The sequence below is a fragment of the Sander lucioperca genome, chromosome 16 (genome assembly GCF_008315115.2).
Source record: "Sander lucioperca isolate FBNREF2018 chromosome 16, SLUC_FBN_1.2, whole genome shotgun sequence".
NCBI classification, from domain to species: Eukaryota; Metazoa; Chordata; class Actinopteri; order Perciformes; family Percidae; genus Sander; species Sander lucioperca.
The window spans coordinates 6,952,422-6,977,242 of NC_050188.1; the positions used below are offsets into that span (position 1 = coordinate 6,952,422).

At 39.9% G+C, this 24,821-nt stretch overlaps 1 protein-coding gene across 1 annotated transcript in view; it reads left to right on the forward strand.

Moving 5' to 3' along the window:
* LOC116035804 overlaps positions 1-24,821 on the forward strand; it is a 41,464-nt gene that overhangs the window by 10,538 nt on the left and 6,105 nt on the right. The window contains exon 7 of the mRNA XM_035993410.1: positions 1,655-1,767. Within this exon, the coding sequence (XP_035849303.1) occupies positions 1,655-1,767 (113 nt within the window). The remainder of the gene's footprint in view (positions 1-1,654; positions 1,768-24,821) is intronic.

A 24,821-nucleotide genomic window follows, 5' to 3' on the forward strand; every position in this document is an offset into this window, starting at 1 on the left:
ACATCGCTTCGTTAGTGGAGAGGCAGAAGATGCGAGGATGTTAGCTGCACCGGTGCGACCTAGGAAAAATCTTAGTCGCACCCTTATAAAGGCCCTTACAAAGGCTCTAGAGTGCGACCAAATTGGTCGCACTCTAGAGCCCTGCTGATAATACCCCTGCACTATCCAGCTGCTGCCACGGTCATTTCTGGGGTTCCAATGTAGCCAGCAGACATCCAGGCCAAGACTTCCTCCTTCGGGCATCGCTCATTCTTTACACTCTGATTAGCAAACAGATCAAGACGACAATGTGGCTGATCTCTTAAATATCTCCATATAAATGCAGATATATTAAGTTAATAAAAAGCTAAATCGTCTCCAGTCAAGTTTTTTACTCATATTCTATTGAAGAGTTAAGAAAACTATCCTACATCTTAGGTTAAAGATTTCCATCAAATTGTCCAAAGATGCATCATCACAAGCTTAAAACAAGGCTGTTTTATATTCTGTATCAAGCTGACATTTTGGAGATACACGGTTTTAATTTGACAGGGCAGATATATTATTACGTCCCAACATACTCAAAAACACAGCCATCACCTCTCTCCCTTGAGCCACCCAGTGGTGTATCATGCCAGTTGAAGAATGGAGGGCTTATCGTTTTTCACATTTCAAGTTGAGGTTACCGTAAATAGTTAAAGCGTTTCAGTACTATACATAAATAAAGCCACGCCACAGAGCTATATATTTTCCGTTTTTTTTTTGTTGTGGCCTGGGGTTCTCTGTGGACAGTCAACCAGCAGCTGAGCCTCTCAGATAAGCTCCCAGCCAGAGAGAAAGAGAGAGAGAACAAAATAAGACGAGTGAAATAAAAAAAGCAGGCCAACAGCACTGTGTGATTGAGAAGGGCTCCATTTCACAGTAAAAAGCAGGCAAAAGAGGGAGGAGGTCGCAGTCAACAGAATGGGAAAGGGAGAGTGGGGATAAAAGGCACCGCATAGTATTAGGATACGACCTGTGGGAGCTTTTTGGGGGGAGAAGTGGGAGAAAATTGCGAGAGCATGTCGGTGACTGCACCCTTCAGTGCTGCACTGCAGGGAAGGCAAGTTTGGTCGGTCTCACACTAATGGTGGTGACAGCAAGCACTGAATGCTGAGACGCACTGTCTGTCTGACTTTCTGTCTGTGAATCAATCTGAGCCTCACAAAACCTATATAGTCCTCCTCGGTATAACTTCGGAAACAGAAACCCCTTTATCTCCAGCTAAATTTAGTTGGTTTGTCTTATACCTAAATGCAGTAGGCTATTTGAGGGAGGATGAAAGAGAGATGACATCCCACTTGTTACCAAAATGCATGCCCCTTGTTAACCTGCTATCCAGAACTCTTAATCCCCTGGTAGCAGAGAGAGTGCAGGGGCAGATAGGTTTTTAGTTGAATATGTAAGTCTAGTCTGCCTGACTCATTGATCCTTTATCTGACTGAGGTTTGTGTAAGTTAGAATCCATGGCCCCGACCATGGTTCTGAAATATCAGTAAACAGCAATTTTTTTGGAGTTGAACAATCTGGACAAAGAAAGTGTGAAAGGGTTAGATTTTTTTTAGTTTATTTTATTTTTTTTAACTTAGACTACAGCTTGTGTTTAGTAGTACTCTTTAGCGGTGTAATATTTCAGTGTTCATTTACTGGGTGTTGAGGCGCTACTCCAGCACTCCAGTTTTGACTGATCTTCACAACGGCTCTGTTGCGGCGCCCAGCAGTCCTTACTCAGAGTTCATTGTGAGACAGGTAAGTTAGAAGTGATATTTTACTTCTTAAACTAACGTTATGTTATGCTGTGAGACGTTTTCTGTCAGTGAAATATAATAGTATATTTTCGCTCGGAGAAACTTTCTAGCTAGCTGCTGAAGTTAACAGTAACGTTAATAATTGCCTCAAACTTGTTGAACAACAAGTTGGATAAATCGATAGCTTCTTGCATTTGACTCCATGACACTTTATTACCTCATTTATTCTACTGTGCGTATTATTGTGTTTATTATAAGTTATCGTTAGCGTAAAGTGTTTCTAGTTCTATTAACATATTACTGAACATGTGTTGTTTCTTTACATTAAATGGTAGACTCTGCAGGGTTAACGGACGAGACACACGCAAAAGAATGTCAAAAACAACAACAAGGTGATGAAGACATGCCAGTGTTCAGCAAAATCTTATTATCATTTTCCGTGATGGTAAAGTTGAACACTTTCCAAGTACCGGTAAGTGAAAACATCCCTAGGAAGATACAGGTTCTAGAAATGGAGAGATTAAGATGATTTCAAAAGTTTTGATGCCAAAATATTATGAGTGGGATTCACATTTTTAGTTGTGTCAGAGAGTCATATAATTTAATTTCTCAACATTGTTGGCTCTATGGGATTGTTAGCCTACTTTTTTTTTGGACCAAAACAACTTAAGTGTTTATGTACTGTAAATACAGGTTTAAAGTAAACAGTCTACCTCATGATCACAATCCTTCATTGAAAAAAAGTTATTTTTTGTAATCTCACCAGATTTATGTACAGTGAACAAGGCTTTACAGTGTTTGCACTTCATGCAGTTTTTTCTTAAAAAAAAAAAAATATTTAGGGATGTGGTATTGAAAATTACTTTGACAGTTTAGTTGAAATATGCAAATGTATGTGCAGTGTTTCCCCTACCATTGTTTTGATTTGATCACTGCACCTGTGTTTTGAGAGCAGTTTATATTCTCATTGACCTTGAATTTTGTCTTATTTGTTGCAGATCAATAAATGTATTCCTCTTGAAAGACTAAACAACTTGCAGAGAGAATCAAGAGAGAGGGAGAGAGAGAAAAAGAGTCTGCCTGCAGGCATGTCAACTGAATCATAATGGAAACCTTAGCTGGTTCATTACACAATCTTAGCAAAAACTAATAAAGGAACAGTATGTGGATAGTTTACAGGGACAAGACCTGTATAAATGAAATAGAAAGACCATTGTGTGTGAATGAACAGATGGAGATGATCTAATGCATGCTCAGATGTGTGCTTAGCTGAGGCAAATAGGGGAGGCAGAGGGCAGTTATTCTGATTCTCAAAGAGAGAAAGTGCATGTGCTTTTTTTCCAGTGCTTTCTTGGTTTTGACGGGAAGTTGGGGAATTATTGGTGCACAGAAAGATTATGAATCTGCTGCAAAGCAAACACATTTCTCATGAGTTGGTGTGTTGATTTGAATGTAAATTAGAAGTCCTGCGTGCATCCTGAAAGCTACTGTCACCTGTGATATCAGCTTTGTAGCTCCCGTTCAGCCGACCTCTGTCCCAAAAGTGTTTCCAAATTAAATATTAAGCATGAACGAATGTGAGAACAAATGGTGCATCACTTCAAGCAATCGGATCCAAGTTTAACAATAAGAGCAATGTGAATTTGAAACCAGTTTGTTTTATTTATTTGCTTGTCTGCAGGAAGAACTTGCTACTAATGAACTTTGGCATTAACCTTTTTTTTATCTTCAATTAGACATTCAGTTGTTTCTTTGCTGCTCACTAATATATTCCAAAGTAAAAAACAAAATATTATCATTGCATTGCCACTTCTGGAAGTACTATAATATGGTGTGCACCAGGAAACAAAGGGCCAAACAAATTTGTTTTCCAAATTTGAATTAGTTTTTCATAAAACAAAAGATGTAATCATCAGCTGTTAGTTGCAGATAAATGTAGAGGCAGAGATATTTCTTCACAGCCCAGGCAAACTAACTGCAATGTTTCACACAAACACTGACAACTTTAATTATCCCTTATCAGCTGTTAATTGCATGTCGAATTTTTGTTGGAGCCACTTTGCAGTCCTAAGATATTGAGCCAAGGAAATGAGACTATTTTACACAAGCAAGCCAGGAATGTTGAAGCTTGCAGGAACACAAAGTAATTATCTCTGATATCCTATCAAAAGATAATAAAATGTGAGCTGAAAACGTAATAAATCCACTATAAGAAATATGACTTAATGACAGCTTAGTGAAGATATGCTGTAGTTGTTGTTTGTTTGTGGTTAAGATGGAAAAGGAGATACGTAATGAACAGTGAATTGAGGATAAAAGCTTTAAATGTAGGATAAGAAAACAAGTCCTCCAAATGAAATGATAAAATGTGTTTCTGATCTGACGTCCCAATAAACGGGAAGATGTAATTTGTCAGTGCCTTCCAAAATAAATCTCTTATATGAGTCCCTCCAGTGGTGCTGGTGTGGTATTTACTCGTTATCCAGCATGACAAGCTAGCGTTAGCTCGTTAATAACAGTAGTAAAGCAGGCAGGACTAAAGACACGTTTTTATTCACTCGCCTTTTTTGGCCCATTTATTTTTCAATCTATTGTCATGTATATATTCTGTGCTTTGTCCCATATCAGTTATTGTTGACAAATATATTTGTGTGTGTTGTACTTTTTAATTTCATTTTTGTTATGGTTTTAGGTTATTTCTGTTACCTGTTTGTTCATTTCTGTTGTCTTTATTGTTTATTTGTTCATGTTCCCTGTGGTTGTATTTTCTGTAGATTTCTGTTCTAGTTATCTCCTGGTTTTTTGTATATGTTTTGGTTAATTCCTGTATTCTGTGTTCTGTGTGTCAAGTCTCTGTGTTTAGGTTGTTTCTTGTTTCCTGTCTGTTGTTCTGTTTCCTGTTTTATTTTGATAGTCTGTTTTCTGTCCTGTCATGTCTAGTTTTACTTTTTGCCTTTGTTGATTGTCCTGTCCCGCCCTGATGTGTTTCACCTGTTGTGTCACCTGTTCCTCATTTGTTCATTACCTCTTGTATTTAACCCCTGTGTTCCCTTTGTCTCTTGTCAGATCGTTTTGTATTCCCCCGTGTCAGTGTGTGTGCGTCTTCGTCAGTCTCTCCTTTTTTCCTCCTGGTATTAGTTTTTGCCTACAGCTCACAGGACTCCTTGTTTGTTTTTTTGATTTTTGAGGAAATAAATCTTTGTGTTTCAACGCTGCTCCTGCCTGCCTCTCTCTCTCTGCATTTGGGTCCACTATTCCTCACTCAACATAACAATTTTAAAGTTCTTTTATAGCACTTGGTCATCTTAAGCTGTGTTTAAGTGTGGTGTACAAATGAACTTAACTTGCACTTACTACAATGATGGTAATAATTTAATGAATAAGCTTCAAGTGAACGTGTGTGTGTGTGTGTGTGTGTGTGTGTGTGTGTGTGTGTGTGTGTGTGTGTGTGTGTGTGTGTGTGTATCTGCTCTTTGGGTTACTTACCTTTAGACAACTATTAACTAAAACAACAAGTATGTATGGAAATATGTATTGAGTTGATGTAAATTAATGCTTTTTTGTTTTTTTATCCGATTCATCGAAAAAATAATCAACAGATTAATCGATTATTAAAATAATCGTTAGTTGCAGCCCTAGTGCAAATAAAGTCAAACAAGACAAGGTGGAAACCTAATGTATAGCAGGACATAGAATTATAACTTCTGTGTCCATTGTGTGATGCCATGGGTCCCAAAACGACTTTTTCCCTTAGACTTACATGGCAAGGAGACGTTTTCAAATCAGTGGATACATTTTTTTGAGTGGCACAACCTACGCAAAATTGTTTCACTATCAGAATTTGATCCATTCGGTCCGATAACGTTTGGAAAGTCTGCACGACTAAATCATTAGATCCCTTTTCAAGTGAGCTGAGGGGAAAGTCTCTAGTGTGCCTGCACTATGGGCCCCATAGTGCAGAAGCAGCCTAACTTTTGTGGTTACAGTAAGCAATAGGGCTGCCCGATATTTTTGTTTTATCGTCTACATCGCGATGTGCGCATGTGCGATAGTCACATCGCAGGATGTGCGATGTTAACGCTACACCTTTTTTGCTGCTTTATAGAAAAGTAAACTTTTACCGTTCTCCTTTAACATGATTACCGGCCGACCCTTCCCCTTTAAGACAGGTGGCCATGTGGGCAACGTGTGGATGTGACGTAACGTTAGTCCGACAGGGTTTGTTATGGGTAGTGGGGCTCTCCGTGTGTAGAAAAGTACTGTAAGCGGCAGCTGCCGCTGACAGTGATGCACATGCTTTTCCATGGGCAGTGAACCTACAGTAGTCAGTGTTTTATGTTCAATGCAAAGACGAAATTAATCACCTTATTAAAGCAACGTTATCACGACGTCTCCTGGCCATTTTTAAGCGCAGAGTTGCCAGAAAGCTGCTACCAGCCAGGCTAACTATATCTAATATAGTTAGCCTTAAGAATCAAGGGGTCTGGCCCAACTAACATGACGGTTCGGAGCCGCGAAGCTGGAAACGTAACACTTATCTACAACAGAAGTCTGTGTCTGACATAACGTAATTTACACTGATTGAAGTGTTCTTGGTTATACGGAGTTTGTTGATAGTGCATGACATGCACGCTCTACGTGCACAGCCAACCACCAATCACAATCAATGTTGATCAATTCATCAAACAAACAAGCAGGCCCTGCTAGTCGACAACAACCTGAAATTTAGAGGAAGCAAATTTAGAGGAACACCATTGTATTATATGAATACAATGGTGTCAGTCAACCAGTGTATTTAAATACATAATTTCCCTCCAAAATCACTTCAGAAGAGTAGTCACAGCGCTTACTTGCTTTGGTGTTTGTAAAGTATTGAATTCAACAAAGAATTAGGGCTGTCCTTGACTAAAGAAATTCTTAGTCGACTAACACTTATATGATTTTGTCGATTAATCGATTAGTTGATGTAATCGACAGAGGTGTGCTCTTTGAGAGGTGGTTAAGACTAGAAAAGCACAATATAAATGTAGTTAATGAACCATCTGTAAAACTGAGTTTCTCCACAATTAATCCTGCAAAAGCACCACTTTAAATCTTGTGCTTACCAGAAATGTGCTCATAAGTTTCTTGGAAATGAGTAATTAAGCATGAATAAGCATAAAAAATGACTCATCAACTAAAGAAATCTTAGTCGACTAAGACCAAAACGACCGATTAGTCGACTAATCGACTAAGAGGTGGCAGCCCTACAAAGAATGGTTCACATAAGAAAAGTTCCTTTTTCATTTTTATTTTCTATGTAGATGCACTCCCCTACAAAATCGCCCCAGTAGTCGAGAATTACTTATTATTTCCAAATAGAGTTATTTATGTCATCTTGTAAAAAGATTTCATATCGCAAGATATTGCAGCAGAAAAAAAATGTTGCAATGTCAGTTTTTTCCAATATCGTGCAGCCCTAGTAAACAAAAACGAATGGACATTAATTGATGTGCGATGTTTAGCTAACGTATAGTAACGAAAGGAAGCTTTGTTTTTAAGAAGCTGATTTTTAAACAGGAACAACACAAAATAAACCAACAGACTATTTACACAGATCTGTTAATCTGGAATAGGTACAGCCCATGTGTTTAGACTTTCTGTGGAAATAGAAAAAATGAAAACTGTTTTTTATATATATATATATATATATATATATATATATATATATATATATATATATATATATAAAAACCAGTATACTCATCATCAAATAGTAGCAAATAGTGCATCTGTGTGTGTGTGTGTGTGTGTGTGTGTGTGTGTGTGTGTGTGTGTGTGTGTGTGTGTGTGTGTATGTGTGTGTGTGTGTGTGTGTGTGTCATGGTAATGAAGGAACGGCTCAATGTTTTTTTGGACAACAATGGAGCTCTACGGCACAGAGGAAGAAGACATATCAGGCTTTGGATTCACACACACTCTATAGTGGATTCATTCATTTGGGGGTTTTGTGTTTACACTAGATACCTATGGAAAGATACATATAGAGACATATAGAATATCTCCAGTCTTATCCTTTTGTCCTATGTCCTATCCTTTGTGCTGTTTTCGTTAAAGACGGCGTCTGATCAAACAGCAATTCATCCGATAAAACATTGATTGTAATATTGCTGGGGGTTCTTTGATCAGTTCATCAGTATGTAAGGGAGTTACAGTGAAGGAGTTTTTCCTCTCTTGGCACTTTTTCTGATTTGGTCTGTAACTGAATATTCTACTAAGTTTCTATGTTGTCCCTTGTGCAGGAGCATGATGAATATTTATAAAGGTCATATTTCTGAGGTGTGGTCATAGATCATGTCACCATGAAATACAGATATGTCTACTATATAGAGAATCTGTACAACAAAAGAAAGGAGTGAATATTAAGTATGCTCCTGGTATTGAGGTCATTGTAACAGAAGAATGACAAGCACATCACTGAGAGTTACCAGCCATTTGATTCAGCCAGAGCTGGAGTCTACTGCTGGTTGTATCACCTCCGCTGACACACTGAATCTCTACTCTGTAGCCATCATCCTTCATAAAGCTTACATTCACTCCTTTGAAGAGTTATTTAAAGCAGGTTAGCCGTGCTGGTAGCGGCATCCAATTTAATTAACATTCGGGGATATAAAAAGTCCAAAGATCATTTGCCAGAGCTATTAGGTTTCCTGCCTGAAAATGAAGTCAAACTTTTGACCCGCGGAGCCCTTGGGGGCAGATTTCCTCTTGCGCTAAATCCCAACACATCAATTAACAGGGGAGACATCCATCAAACAAGGTCCTCCCGAGCTGCACCCCCACACTGCCAAATGTTAATGAACCCTTGCGATTATCAACATGAAGACAGACGCATTATAAGTCTATAAATATGCTATGAAGATGGAGATCACGCTCAAACAAGCCCTATATAGAATGTATGCAGTGTGTATCGTGCTGGTAATGCCTGGAGTTATGAAATTAATTTATGAAAATGCAAAAAAAAAAATGCAAAGTGGCAAATTGATACATTTGCTACGGCTGTCAGGAAGTGTGGGGTTATATTGTCATCATCTGTGCTTCATATCTCTGTGTGTGTGTGTGTGTGTGTGTGTGTGTGTGTGTGTATACGTGCTGGCCGAGCATGTGGAAAATTATATTAGAACTCCTACTGTGCAGTGGCCATAAAAAAGTCATGGCAAATAGATTTTTCTTCTGTTTTCTTCATGTCTTTTATCTGGCAAAGTGTGATCTTTACTTCTTTAATCCATAGCATTTAAGAGCTTGATCTGAGGAAACGCTATGGGAGTTCCGGGTAGTTAAAGGAGGTATACAAATGTTGGTCTGAAGTTGGTCTGAAATAGCAAGCGTGGGCTCTTGACGCCATTCAATTGAAATCTCATGAAAGCAAGTGAATTTGGTGTAAATGTCAAAGAAATGACTGTTTTGACATTTTGAGAGCTCTCAGTTTCCTTCAACCATTGTTTTTGCTGTGCGAACCTTCTTTCTACAATGACATGCAATTTTTGTTTCTTGCTCTCAAGGGACATTTCTTTTATGCAGTTGTACGAACTCGCAGACAAAAGACAGACCTCAGACAACCATAAATGCAAAGCGCTGAAATTGGCCAAAAAGGATATCCCACTTTTCATTTAATTGTATGTCAAAATGTGTGAAAAATAGCATGGCGTCTAAGATGACAGCTTTCTCGGTGTCCCACCCTTAAAATAAGTCTGCAAACACTGCCCATCTTCTCACGGTCATCTCAGCTGTCATCCAGGACACCTTCAATAAAGTTAATAAACGGTAATTGTTTATTGTCGCTCTGTTTACCCAGCCATCATGTCAGGCTAGCTGTAAGGGCGGCTCTGAATTTGAATATGCTTTAAGGAGCTGCAGAGCTTCAGTGGACAGGCAGAAGCACATTTACTGGAAGTCTGTGGATCTATTGAGCAATGATAGACTGTCTGATGTGCTATTACTACTGATGGTTGAGAACAGGGCTGTCATTAAAGTAGGGCTGTACAATTAATCAAATTTTTGATCGCATTTTCGGATCCTAACGATCACAAAAACAATGTTATCGGGAAAATTTGTAATATGTCATCTTTTAGTATAGCATAATATAGTGTACAGTGAATTGTGCTCACGTTTTTGGTTTCTGGTGTCAGATGACTATTCTCAAAATACTACATACATTTAAACTGTGTTTAAAGGGACTAAAGCATTCAAACATACCGGCATGGTCCTTAAAGCTCTGTCTGTGGATTTACAGTGGTATAATGGTGGTATTACAAACTAAAAAGGTTCCAAAAAGATGTATTTTCAATAAAAGAAAAGGCCATGCTACGAAGGTACCTGAGAAAGCAGTCCTACAGTGGGGTTAGATGGGGACATAACCCCACCAAAAATAAATAACTCATCCCACCGTACACCCACCAAGAAATGTGACACATAAAATCCAGTCTGATTTGCTTTAATCTGCTGCTGTTTCGACCATTCTTCAGTTGATCTGATGCATTAGTGCCCCCAATTACAACAGTTTGCTCACCATCAGGTTCACCATCTCAACTTTAAAAGGTGAGGATAAATCAGTGTTGTGCTGACTTGTTTTCGCTGTACCCAAGTGGCCAGAAAACATATTACAGGGTTAGGGAAACTGTTGGACACTACTGGAACAACCCTAGAACACTATGCACAGCGCTGTGGTAGCGACTTCTCAATTACAAGGTAGCCACACCCTAAAGCACCTCCTACTTTATCCTCTATTTTAAAGCTAAATGGTACCATTTCATTGCTAACATCAGCTATCAGGTTCCCAAACGAATGCAAGCTAATGTTAGTAAAGTATCAGCATGATCCTCCATCTTCAACAGGCTTTCAAATCTGCCAGCAGTCGCGAGTAATCTCCCCCTGGCATTCATCACGGTGCCACTGAGTGTAAAACCGCGAAAAGCGGAGGTATGTCCCTCTTTGGTTAATGTATTTTAAAGATGGAGGTAGGGCTGTCCCAAACGATTATTTTTTAAACGATTAATCTAGCGATTATTTTTTCGATTAGTCGACTAATCTAACGATTCATTTTTCGATTCATTTTTCAATAATCGATTATTTTCACATTGCTCAATTATTAACAATTTACACAAAACTAATTTCAATAAGGTTCAAATCTCTATTTATTAAAATTGTTTAACACTGCATCGTATGTATTCTGAATGATTCTAAATGTCAGATTCTACACTTACAAGAATACTTTGATTAGTTGGTGGAAATAATTACACATGAATGAGCACATATTTGTGAAAGACCAAAGGGTTTTTTTGCTAAGAATCAACTCAAAAAATTACACAATGGAGCTTTAAAGTAAATGGGACCATAATTTACAAAATATACATCATGCTGTATTGAAGAAGACTTGAAACTAGCGATTGAGACCATAAACTCAGTATGAAAATGTTTACAGAGTTAATAAATCAAGTGAGAAGTAGGATCATTTTCTCATAGACTTCTACACAATCAGACTTATTTTTGGAGTTATAGGAGGGGGGACGCAGCGACGTTGAATATACAGTGAGGAAAATAAGTATTTGAACACCCTGCTATTTTGCAAGTTCTCCCACTTAGAAATCATGGAGGGGTCTGAAATTGTCATCGTAGGTGCATGTCCACTGTGAGAGACATAATCTAAAAAAAAAAAATCCAGAAATCACAATGTATGATTTTTTAACTATTTATTTGTATGATACAGCTGCAAATAAGTATTTGAACACCTGTCTATCAGCTAGAATTCTGACCCTCAAAGACCTGTTAGTCTGCCTTTAAAATGTCCACCTCCACTCCATTTATTATCCTAAATTAGATGCACCTGTTTGAGGTCGTTAGCTGCATAAAGACACCTGTCCACCCCATACAATCAGTAAGAATCCAACTACTAACATGGCCAAGACCAAAGAGCTGTCCAAAGACACTAGAGACTAAACTGTACACCTCCACAAGGCTGGAAAGGGCTACGGGGAAATTGCCAAGCAGCTTGGTGAAAAAAGGTCCACTGTTGGAGCAATCATTAGAAAATGGAAGAAGCTAAACATGACTGTCAATCTCCCTCGGACTGGGGCTCCATGCAAGATCTCACCTCGTGGGGTCTCAATGATCCTAAGAAAGGTGAGAAATCAGCCCAGAACTACACGGGAGGAGCTGGTCAATGACCTGAAAAGAGCTGGGACCACCGTTTCCAAGGTTACTGTTGGTAATACACTAAGACGTCATGGTTTGAAATCATGCATGGCACGGAAGGTTCCCCTGCTTAAACCAGCACATGTCAAGGCCCGTCTTAAGTTTGCCAATGACCATTTGGATGATCCAGAGGACTCATGGGAGAAAGTCATGTGGTCAGATGAGACCAGAATAGAACTTTTTGGTCATAATTCCACTGACCGTGTTTGGAGGAAGAAGAATGATGAGTACCATCCCAAGAACACCATCCCTACTGTGAAGCATGGGGGTGGTAGCATCATGCTTTGGGGGTGTTTTTCTGCACATGGGACAGGCCGACTGCACTGTATTAAGGAGAGGATGACCGGGGCCATGTATTGCGAGATTTTGGGGAACAACCTCCTTCCCTCAGTTAGAGCATTGAAGATGGGTCGAGGCTGGGTCTTCCAACATGACAATGACCCGAAGCACACAGCCAGGATAACCAAGGAGTGGCTCTGTAAGAAGCATATCAAGGTTCTGGCGTGGCCTAGCCAGTCTCCAGACCTAAACCCAATAGAGAATCTTTGGAGGGAGCTCAAACTCCGTGTTTCTCAGCGACAGCCCAGAAACCTGACTGATCTAGAGAAGATCTGTGTGGAGGAGTGGGCCAAAATCCCTCCTGCAGGGTGTGCAAACCTGGTGAAAAACTACAGGAAACGTTTGACCTCTGTAATTGCGAACAAAGGCTACTGTACCAAATATTAACACTGATTTTCTCAGGTGTTCAAATACTTATTTGCAGCTGTATCATACAAATAAATAGTTAAAAAATCATATATTGTGATTTCTGGATTTTATTTTTTAGATTATGTCTCTCACAGTGAACATGCACCTACGATGACAATTTCAGACCCCTCCATGATTTCTAAGTGGGAGAACTTGCAAAATAGCAGGGTGTTCAAATACCAAACACCACAACTACCAAAACAAAGGCAAGAAAATATGTAGCGGTGAGCACAGTTGGATCTAAGGAGCCGACTGCCAATCTCCCAGTGGAAATATTTTTCAAAATGGAAAAACATTTGTATCTACAAAGGAGGGGCCCTGCAGAAAGAGTTTGGGAATCACTGACTTAGATTGTATTACTGGTGGCAGTTGAACAGTTAGCAAGCAAAGTAAGCTAACATTAGCCAGCAGCTTCATGTACCGACGTACCGATCCTATGCAGGTGTTGTTACACGTGGTCTGCCACTGCGAGGACAATCAGCTGTGCTTCCTGTCTCCCTGGAGCGCTGTCTTTTGTGATGTCATTGTAATGTATTGCCCTGGCCACATCTGCTGTCCTCATGCCTCCTTGCACCATGCCTAAGGCACGTTCACACTGATTAGCAGGGTCCCTGGGCGTCTTTCTTTTGGTGTTTTTCAGAGTCAGTAGAAAGGTCTCTTTACTTTCCTAATTTTCTTATAACTGTGACCTTAATTGCCTACCGCCTGCAAGCTGTTAATGTCTTTTCGACCGTTCAAAAGGTGCGTGTCCATTAATTGTTTATGGTTCATTGAACAAGCATGGAAAACATTGTTTAAACCCTTTGCAATGAAGATCTCTAAAGTTATTTTGATTTTTACAAAAGTATCTCTAAAATACAGTGGCCCTCATTTATGAAACGTGCGTACGACCAAAAACAGGCGTAGGACGGGCGTACGCCGATTCCTACGCAAAGCAAGGGATTTATCAATTTGAACGTGAGCGTAGGCTGCGATAAAATCTGCAACACTGTTTTAGCCTGTGGGGTTCTGGAGCCAGATGACCCGATGCCCAGAGAGCAGTGTCCAGCACAGCCCCAACTGGGGCTATACGAAGGAGACAGGATATTATTCCTCGCTTTTAAAAGGTATATTGTTATGTTTGGCAATGATACTCAATACAGGAAACATGACGATGCACAACATTTATTTCTGCCATTGACCGATATATTTTGGCTTGTTTTTCCAGTCCCTCTGCTGTCAGGAGACAGGGTCGAGGTGGGGGTCCAGCACGGGGGGCGGAGGACACGCGCTCTCCCTCACAGTTCTGACTCATGAAAAAAACACGAGTAAAATAAAAGACACTGCATAAACTCCGCTACTATGTGTTTATTTAAATATACGTAAATCATGTAGGCCTAAGAGATTGCAATATAAGCCTGTATATTACTATGGGGACTATAGCATACATGTCAAGGATGTATAAATTAAATAAACTTCAGCTGGAGTCCGATTCACCACGGCAACACTGTTGACTGCATCAGTGATCTCTTTCCATTCCCCATTCTTTCTACAGCCTTTAATAACAGTTTTCAGGCTGACAAATCTACATACGTTAGTGCAAGTGAACCTGAGATATCAGGGTTTCAATCTCCACCTCTGAAAAGTGCCGCTTCTCAGCCGGATTACGTCTCGCCATGTCGTAAATTGTAGGGGCGAGGCCTCAAAACTGAAAATATATTGGGGCGTGATATTTAAATTACGATTGTTTCCAGCCTCTGCATTTATCAATGTACGACCATTCTTACGCTCTGATTGGTGTGATGCGAACGTTTCATGAATCACACGTGAAGCCCGTCGTAAGAAGATTTCTGCGCTCATATCTGCACTGGTTTCTACGTTAGGTTGATAAATGAGGGCCAGTGTCCTGAAAAAGAGACATTTCTTTTTTTGCTGAGTTTATGTCAGTGTCCCCTCTCAGATTTTTTCAGCACATGGGGGGGAGGGGTTTGTTGTAACGTTACTCCCCCGCCGCTGGGAGACTTACTTCGCCGGTGGGGGTGCATGGCTAACATTACGTGGCAAATTTAATTGTGGGTTATCCCAGCACTGTTAACTGTGGTCAAAACAATCATACTAAAAATGACTCAATTTTAAAATCAAATATCACAATATTTCTGACCAATTACATGGATGTCGATATTGCAACGATACATTGTTTCAGGAAAGAATTGGAAGATTAATTAAAACACTCCTTTGTCCATGATCGCATTGTTCCGATGAGCAGACGTTGAAATTAACTAAATGGATTTAGGTCTAGTTGCAAAGCCAAACACAACAGCAGCGCTGTGTGGCATAACATTAACAGAAAAAGACAATCGTTAATCGCAATATTTGTATGACAATTACTTGTCGACTAAAAAGACCTAATCTTGACTATAGATATAAGGACCTAGGTGAATATGAATAAATCCTTTAAGGAATAAATATGAGCATATAATGGCATGGCAAATTGACAGCTCTGTCCTCTGGACCAAACAGCAACAGGAACAATAACAGAGCGCCATCTATAATGCAATCACAAACAACACACGGCTTCATTTACTGGACAACCCAAAGGGACATGACTGCACTGGATGCATATTCTTTTCTTAAGCTTTCTCACAAGCAAAACCTTAAACCTCCTCTGCCTCAGCTGAGCAGCTTCTCTCCTCTGGGTTGGGGTTGAATCTTTTCTTGCACATTTCTATATTATATTTATTATAATATATATTAGGCTACTTCCTGGGATCACATCACTGATCCTCCCAGGAAACAGGCATTTCTTACCATGACACAAATTTGATACCACCGTACCACCATAATCAAGATCTCCACACATTCAGGGCTGAGCGACAGCTGTGCTGTGTCTCAATTTGCTTATATCCGTACTGCACTTACTATTTTGAGTGCATTGAGTGCATTTACAGTGACAAGTATGGCAAAATGCAGTGCACAATGAGTACCAGGATGCTGCACTCATAACGGTCAAAATGTTGGGTGTGGAACGCTGGACGCTCACCATCTGAGCTATGTACCGGAAAGGGAGGGACCACCAAAAATGACGGCCGAGGAAGCTGCAGGGGTTGCTGTAAGAAGTAAGAAACGGTAAAAGCACGTTCATTTTTAAAGCTGGCAGATATTTTTAGGTGGCAGTAATGCTCCGCCCGGCTGCAATTCACCATTAAAAAGGGAGAAGAAAAAGCGGTTCAATGTAGTAATCGTCAGTTCCGGTCAGTGCATAACAGCAGTGTGCAAACGGAGACTACACCACCCTGTCGAAATTCACACACTACGCAAGTAGGTAGATGTGTACACAGTGTACTACATAGAAGTGAACTATTCAAATTGAGACACAGCACTAGTCTGTGAATTATAACGTAAGCTGCCAAAGCTAACCCACAGGATCAACTTTCTCGATCACCCTTTTCATCCACATGATTTTATAGTATCCATAAAAAAATTCTCATTTCTCCACTGTAATTGACAAACACAATTAGTTTGTCTAATATAATACGTCTATATCTAATGTCATTTTAATATTTTTTAGCACTCAATGGGTGTACCTGATTTACAGTATGTTTATTGCTCCTGTTGATGGAGCAATGACCACCTAGGAAAATACTAATAGGCCCAGATAACGTGGCCCAAAACATTGAGACTACTAATCATTCTAATGATCCCAACTGTTTCACTGACCACTTTGAGAGATGCCAGCCTAGTCTTTCTTGTCTTTGTTTAAAGCCCCACTGTGTAACGTTTGTAGTTGTTCATTATCAAAATCTGTATTGCCCTTCACAAACTTGTCCTTTTTCATGAATATTGACCACCACCATCAATTCCAAGTATTCCTATTGGCTTGGAATTGTACATTTGTGCTTGCATGAACTGGAGTAGACGCTCCAGAATGATGTGCCATCTTAATATACGTTAGCCGGTAAGGGACATACAGGCTATACTGCTCCGCCTTTCGCATTTCCGACTCACAGCTGCTGCTAATGGGTATCGTCGCTTCCCGGCCCCAGCAAGTTTGAAGAAGGAAACATGGAGGACCAGGAGTCTTCTTCGCCCAGAAAAAGAAAAAGGATATTGAAAAGAGCAAGAGACCGGCGTCATCAGAAAAAAGAGTGAACATTGGAGCTGCTTTGGACGCACACACCAAATCCCAACTAGTTAATTATCCTCCGGACCACTGCAGTCTCCTTTTCTTTCTCTCTCCTTTCCGTCGGGTGGCCCGCTCGTGGTGTGAAGCGCGCGTCCACGCCACTCTCCGACATGAACTAATGGATGTATTAAGAGAACGCATTAACTCCAACAATGACGGCTGATAGACAGCCTTTTGTACACCTTCACTTTTTGAAGCGTGAAGGCTACCGTAGTTTCAATACTGCGTGGCGAGAGAGAGCTGATTGCGATATATGATCTCAACGCTAGATGGGAGTAATTCTTACACAATGTTTAAAGTTTTTATAGTTAGTTGGTGGTGGTTGGTCTTTCTGTCGAGGTAGTAGGCTTGAGTGGTGAATATCTGGCAGTCTATCAAAAAAACTGTTGCAAACTCCTCTGAGGCTCCTCAGCACCTCTTCAACAAACAGCTGAAAGCCACTCTGCTAGATTAAAGGAAAGTCTCTCTTTTTTCCAACTGATTACAGCCTCTCCACCCTCGAATCAGTGTCTTTACCTTACCCTTCACACACCTGACACCTACTCCTATCTCTAGACTCCTATAGTCTGAAAGCAATGCTACAGCTCTGGATGACAATTGGGAGTTTTATTGTAAAAATGATTGCAGTGGCATAAGGCGATGCTTCTCAAACTTTATGGCTTGTGAACTCTTTAAATGAAGCAATGCTTTCTCGCAGTCCCCCATCGAGGCGTGCATAATGATGAAGTTCAATCAAAAGAGGATTTCCCTTTATAGATTGTTTCATTCAGTTCAATATCAGGGGAAGGCCTAGAGGCAGAAAACAATTACGTTTTTTTTTCCACAGTGATGATAATACATTTCTATTGAAGATGTACTGGATGTCTTTCTCTATGCCATAAATGGTCTAGCAGCTCCTCCTAAAACCAGCTTCCAGCTTCCTTGAAGGACCTGATGCCCACAGCACAACTAACAGCTTGTTTAAGTGTAACTGGCCTACCTTCTTGATGATGTCACAATTATGATACCTGATGCCATTTATGAAGTAGACGACGCCTCAAAGGTTTCAGGTTAAAAAAAATTAAAATAGATACCCCCACAAATGCAGTGTCACCTGTACATTCTATTGCAATACAATTTGTAATTCTGCTGTATTTCACATTGTAAATAGTTACATCATATACTGTAAGCGAGTTTAGCTTCGTAATGCATTTTTGAAAGTACAACGTACATTTAACAACAACAACAACATGTGGGAAAGGAGTCTGCGACACACAGTATGAATGAGCTCTGGTAATCCGACGTGTCCCGTACAAATAGGCAGAATACCGAGTTACCAAAATGCCACACAGCCTGGCAGACAGTTTGAAGGTCATAAAAATACCAACCGGTCAAAGCACTGCTGGAGCTGCTCGTTGTGCCCTTAAAGTTGTTCCTTTCCTGTATTTTGGTAGGCCTACTCGATATATTGGATGCATTATTGTAGAGCTGGGCAATATATCGATATTATATTGATATCGTGATATGAGACTAGATATCGTCTTAGATTTTGGATATCGTAATATCGTGATATGGCATAAGCGTTATCTTTTCCTGGTTTTAAAGGCTGCATTACAGTAAAGCGATGTCATTTTCTGAACTTACCAGACTGTTGTAACTGCTCTATTATTTGCCTTTACCCACTTAGTCATTGTATCCACATTACTGATGATTATTTATCTAAAATCTCATTGTGTAAATATTTTGTGAAAGCACCAATAGTCAACACTACAATATCGTTGCGGTATCGATATTGTGATATTTGATTTTCTCCATATCGCCCAGCCCTGCATTATTGGATTTGTACTCACATTTCTTTACATATGTAGTACCAACTGAGTTTTCATTATATAATAACTTTGTTTATCACACTGAGCAGGTTTGATGGCTATGTCTTATGATGTTTATTTCCTAAATGTCCGCTTTGGAGTCAGTGTGCACTGCAGTCATCACTGCTTCCTTGCACCAACATGTCAGGGTTTTTTCTTACTATTACAGCTACAACTAGTCTTCTACAAACCTAGGGAAAACACTGCATGAGATGTGTGTATAAAATATAATCTTTCTATTACTCAGGACCATTGTTCATTATTATTTGGTTACTGCAGAATCGCCCCACAGTCCATGGGAGATCATTAATGCCTGTGCATGAAGGATTTCTTGATGCCATTCACGCTTCACACGTTGAAAATATTGTCAGAGCATTATATTCATTCATGTTTTAATCATATCTGCAAGGCATATCACAGACAATGATGGCTGTGTGCAAGCAATCAGTGCTACTTGATTTGTTAGGCCAGTGGACAAGATTATTTTGTGCATTGTTCATGGGCACTGCTGTAACGGATTTGCACAAATCACGGATTGATTGGGAAAAATACGCACTAGATAAATGAGTAAAAAAGTTGTAGACGAATCGTGTGCAGAAAATGAGATTTTAAATTGCCTGCATACGAGCTCTACAGATTCATGTGGGACAAATACTTCAAGTACCACTAAGTGATGTAAAGTTGATTGGAACTGTCCTTTCTGTGATGAATGATGCTGGTAATGAATTGATCTTTATCCTGGGATCACTGCATGCAACGCTGGGTGTAGACAACAGTTGGGAACTGTAATCCCATACCGCCTGTGCATCCATCTGATAAAATGTAAAGTGATTGGTAGCCCTGTGCAGTGTTGTCCTATCAATCATGACTGGGTCAAGTGTTTGAGGCTGCAGAGTGTGGACCTGAGAGGGTCTCCAGGGGTGTTAATGTGAAACAGGAGAGGCTCTGATGGAATTTGGGAATACCAAGCACAGCGAGGGCCTCCTTTACCCCTCTAGCTACTGTCATTGTATGTGCACCGTGGACTGTCTTTATGTGACCTCACAGCCTGAGCTAACAACTGTGTTTGTTTGTGATGTACTTTTCCCCCTTGTCAAAACTGCCACTGGCCATTTTTCTTGAAGCTCTAACCAGAAAAAGGAATAAATCGAAAGTCACCTGAAAAATGAAAGTTCTTAGTTTACTTCAGCCATGACAAACGTTGAGATTGTTGCTCTGTGACCTGAGTTCGTCACCTCAACATGACCCTCTTTATGTTTGTGTACCCACAGTGACCCATTCTGTTGTAGTCAGATGTGACGGCCAGCAACCTCTTCAGTACCTTCATATTCAACCTGTCACCTTAAATCAATCACCCAGTGGAGCATGAAGAATACAGGTTTGGAGGCCTATAACTTTAGACGGAAAGGATCTGAAGAGAAAACGCAAAAGTGGCGTTGCGTTCTCACTTTTTATTCCGCATTTAGACGAGCGTTATGGGGGGGAAATCTGCGTGCATATGGTGACGCAAAAGTGTGTGAAATGCGATCCACCAAGTCTGCGCGCCTGTGTAGAACCTTCCTTCTACTTGTCTCCCTCTCCTCCTCCTCTCTCCCTCTCCTCTCCCTAGTAGCGCGAAGCGAACAACAAAATCTAACAATTTTGTCTGGACAGACAAAGAACTTCTGAAACTGAAGCTGACAATTTTGCAGACATATGTTTGCATCTTGCAACTGTCATGAGAAATTCTTTTACATGTTACTCATCCATACGTGACATTATTAGACTGAGTTAAAGGTGCTCTAAGCGATGTCATGCATTTTTTAGGCTACAATATTTTTTGTCACATACAGCAAACATCTCCTCACTATCTGCTGGCTGCCTGTCCCCTGAACACACTGTAAAAAAACACAGTCTCTGTAGACAAGAGAGTACAGAGTCTACAAACGGCAACAAAATAATCTGTGCCAACCTGCACCACCAAACATACACAAACAGAGTTCCAGCGTTCCAGCCAATAACCGACAAGTAGGATTGGGGGGTGGGGGCATAGATATAGAACAATAGATATGACATGTAATTCTGACTTGCCATTCCAGGATGGAACCACTTGGCGGCCATCTTACCAGGGTTAAGTTTTAGAATTGTTTCAATTGGAATCAATGGGGAAAGAGGCTCATGTTGTCTTTATAATCCTTATATTTTTCTACCAATACATCAATAGTGGTTTTAATTCAAAGTAATGACTGTAAGACAACTGTGCCTTTCTAGAAAGAAACAAAAAAAATAGAGATTTGGGTGGAATTTTGATCGATATAGCAAGAGAACAAGTAATTCGTTCAATTATAAAGATAATCTTATAATTTTGCATTTATATTGCAGGTAATAATTTAATTTTTTCAATTTTGCCTGAACTTAATATGTAAAAACTGTCTTTGGTATTCTGAACGGCTAATATACATTAAACAATATTTTTTAATGTAGAAATCCTAAATATATTCAGTATTATGGTCTATAGAGCGGTAGTTACGATTAGGGCTGAACGATTTTTTCCCCAAATATTGCGATTTCGATTCGATTATTTTTTTAAGCTCTTTGTCTTCTGTATTATTCAACAAATAATAATATAATAATGTATAGTATGAACACACAATTACACACTAGACAGTTAAATAAGTAAAAATATAGTACACACACACACGTAATTTTTTACAGTGCACAGAGAGGATCTGCCTCCAGCCCCTCCCCCTCGTGAAGTTGCTGCCGTGTGCACTTGTTCAGAGGCTATCGTTACGTTAGCTAGTTGCTGGTGTTCTTGCCGTGGGATTAACTGTACTAATAAAACTGTTGGAACACCGCGGCCACGCTGTTGTGAAAGCTCCCCGAACGTCATTTATCAGTCTGGTTGTTACCTCTCTCAGTGGCAGCTCCTCCACTCGTATCTTTATAACGGAGCTAACCGCTAACCGGAGCTAACCGCTAATCAGAGCTAATCGTTGCCAACCGAGCCTTGAGTTCTGTGTGCCTGTATCCATTAACTGCATGTATAGACTCAAGCCCGAATAAAACCCTTCATTTTATTAAAATGGCTGTAAAAGTTTTAAACTACAACTCGTAGTTGTAGTTTAATGACAGAAATCAGAGTTGTTTGAATGACAGAAATCAGCTCAAGGTACAGTGTAGCGTTAGCATGCTAGTTGATGCTTTCTCTACGGAGTACAGACTGATTGCTCTCGTGAGTCATGTGATCAAATCGCAGCCTTTGCGATTAGGAAATCGCGTTTTAACATATCGCGATATTATCGAAAATGCAATTAATCGTTCAGCCCTAGTTACGATAAGACGCATGAGAGAAACATCCAACTGTAATTTATTAATACATTTATTTATGGCTGTAGATTTTATCTCAACTATAAGACCACATTTCCCATCAACCCCGCTACTTCCTGTTTAGCGTTTGTTTCACTTTTGTATTACTGTCAACCGGCCCGGCATGGAGTTTGTTTTGACGATGAGCGGAGTAGTTGAAGAGCCTCGCTAGCTTCAATGAGTTTTTGTTGATAAAGACTATAATGACTTCACCAGAACTGCTGATGGACTAATGTTATGAAAATTACATTTACGATAGTAATGCAGAGACTTTGCTGCTGAAGTAGGAATCCTTTCTGGATTGAAGTTACTTTCCCTCATCAAGACATGGATTATTAAGTTTTAATTTGCTTTACTGAAAGGAAAATCGTGTAAAGGAATGAGGTAAGCTGACAACAATAGATGTAAATATATATGATGACTGACAGCAGGATTCAACATTGGTGAAAATGTAACGTTAAGTGCAGCTGGTCGGTTAGGGCTCCGTGTTGCTGGGTGTGGCTAATGTTGATTTGTGTAACGTAACTTTACTCTATGTGTAACGTCACAGATTAACATACCGTTAGCTTGCTGGATTTAGTACTTGTCGTTAACTTTAATTTAACTGAAAACTTAACACAGATTGAGTGAAATCAGCCGCAGCAGTCAATGTAGGGGTAATATTAACGACGTGTTAGAAAAAACTGTTATAACGTTAACGTTACTAAATGTCTTATTTGAGGTCAAAAATCAATCAACTAAAACAATGTTTGCTGTTCATAAATGCTGTTAAGAGCTAGCTAACAATCACCAATAACTGACATCTCAGCCGGTCCGTTAACAGTTGCTAGGTAACGTAACTAGCTAGCTAGCTAGTTCACCAACTTTTCTGTATTTATAGTTAAAAAAAGAAGAGAAAAATACTCTATCTACTCCTACTGACATGTGGAAAGTGATGGCAGCCTCCTGTGTCTCTTTGGTCTTTCTGGTAAAGCAGTTAGGTGCTGCATAGCTGATAACCATACTTGCTGCCATAGGTGACAATTGTAAACAGTACCCTAGTAAGATGGCGGACAGTTATGCCATTAGTTATGACGTCATGTCATATCTATTGTTCTATATCTATGTGTGGGGGTTGGTGGGTTAGTGCGTGGAAGCACGGAAGGGAGGGGGAGGGGACGGGATGATGAGGAGGATGGGGCGAGCTAGCCTTGTTTTGTTGGAAAATACTTCGAACATCAACAAGAAGTGCCGTCACCAATATATAGATAGACATGATGTTGTGTGCTGTCATGACAACCGTTTACAGTAGCACATGTGAAATTGTAGATGTATGCATCAAGTGAGTGGTCTTACTCTTATTTCTAGGAACTATTTTGCTAACAACCTTGGAGCAGATGGTGCAGATGCTGCAATGCAAATAACTGGAGATTAATTTTGTATTGCAGCATTAAACATACTTAGATTCATTATGCATTAGAAAATGCATAATAGAGGCACCCTGCAAAGGCAATTACTATCACTGTAGGTGTTCATTGTAGTTATATTCACTGTGTTGAATTTGAGATTTTCCAATATGGACACTCATTGGTAGAATCAAAAAAGACACTGTGGCAGACAGCAACGCATGCGGCTAGCCTCACATTGCCAGACCTCCAGACCTCCATAGCGCTGTGGAGTAAGGTCTGGCTACACCACAGATACATTCCAGGATAGGAGAAAAAAAAAAACGCTCTGGGTTGTTTGCATTTGTTTAAACCAATCACAATCGTCTTGGGCGACGGTGGCTCTGCAAAATAGCCTCGGAAGGAACTTGTTTTGGTGGAACATTTACAGCCCGCAAAAGAAAACTCCACAAACGATATTACATGAATTTAACCGTTTGCACAATACAGTAACGTGAGCCATTTAAATTAGCTGGATACACCAATCGGTCCCAAAACGTCCCAGTTAGATAGTAAATGCCGTAAACATATTTTTTGTAAATCTTCACCATCATCAGCATTTTAGCGTCTTTCAGCTCATTGTTTTTGTTTAAAAGCTCTAATGAGCCCACTGCATGCTAACTGCCCAGCAACAAATGCAAAAGAAAGAAGACCAGGGTTTCCTCCAGAAAAGTTGTTTGGCCCGGCGGCCAAGTGTTTTCAGTCAGAATAATTGAAAAATATGTTATATGATCATATGACAATTCTACACATAGGGGCAATACAAGTTATTATTTGCTCATTTATAGGTTAGACTAAGAAGGAGCGGGATCTAGAATATTTTACTGGGGCTGAAAAAAAACACTTAAGCTCTCGATGCTGCATACTAACTGAGTTCATCCACCTTTACATTTATCACATCATGACTGGTTGCTTGCTCAGAAACATTTTCCTGAGCTCCCCTTTCACATCCTTCTCATTACCTGGTTTAGTGCAATTCATACAGGGAAAACCTGTGCACCTTGCAAATGCTATTTTGAATGCAAAGTTGAATGCTGAAAATGTATTCCACCACTCAGCGCCTGAAATAATTAACCTGTGCCAGATCTCTTTTCTTCTGTGAATGATTTCATCATTTAGAGTTTTATAGCTATTCCTTTTCTTCACAGGCTCAGTTAAAAAGGCAATGATGCACATTTTCTGAGAGCATAAAGAGGCATATAGCATTCCATCTCCCTATAACATTGGGTATTCTTTGTCCTTAAAATGGCACTTGAGCCACCCATTTTGATCATATCACTTGATAGCTGTACAGCTA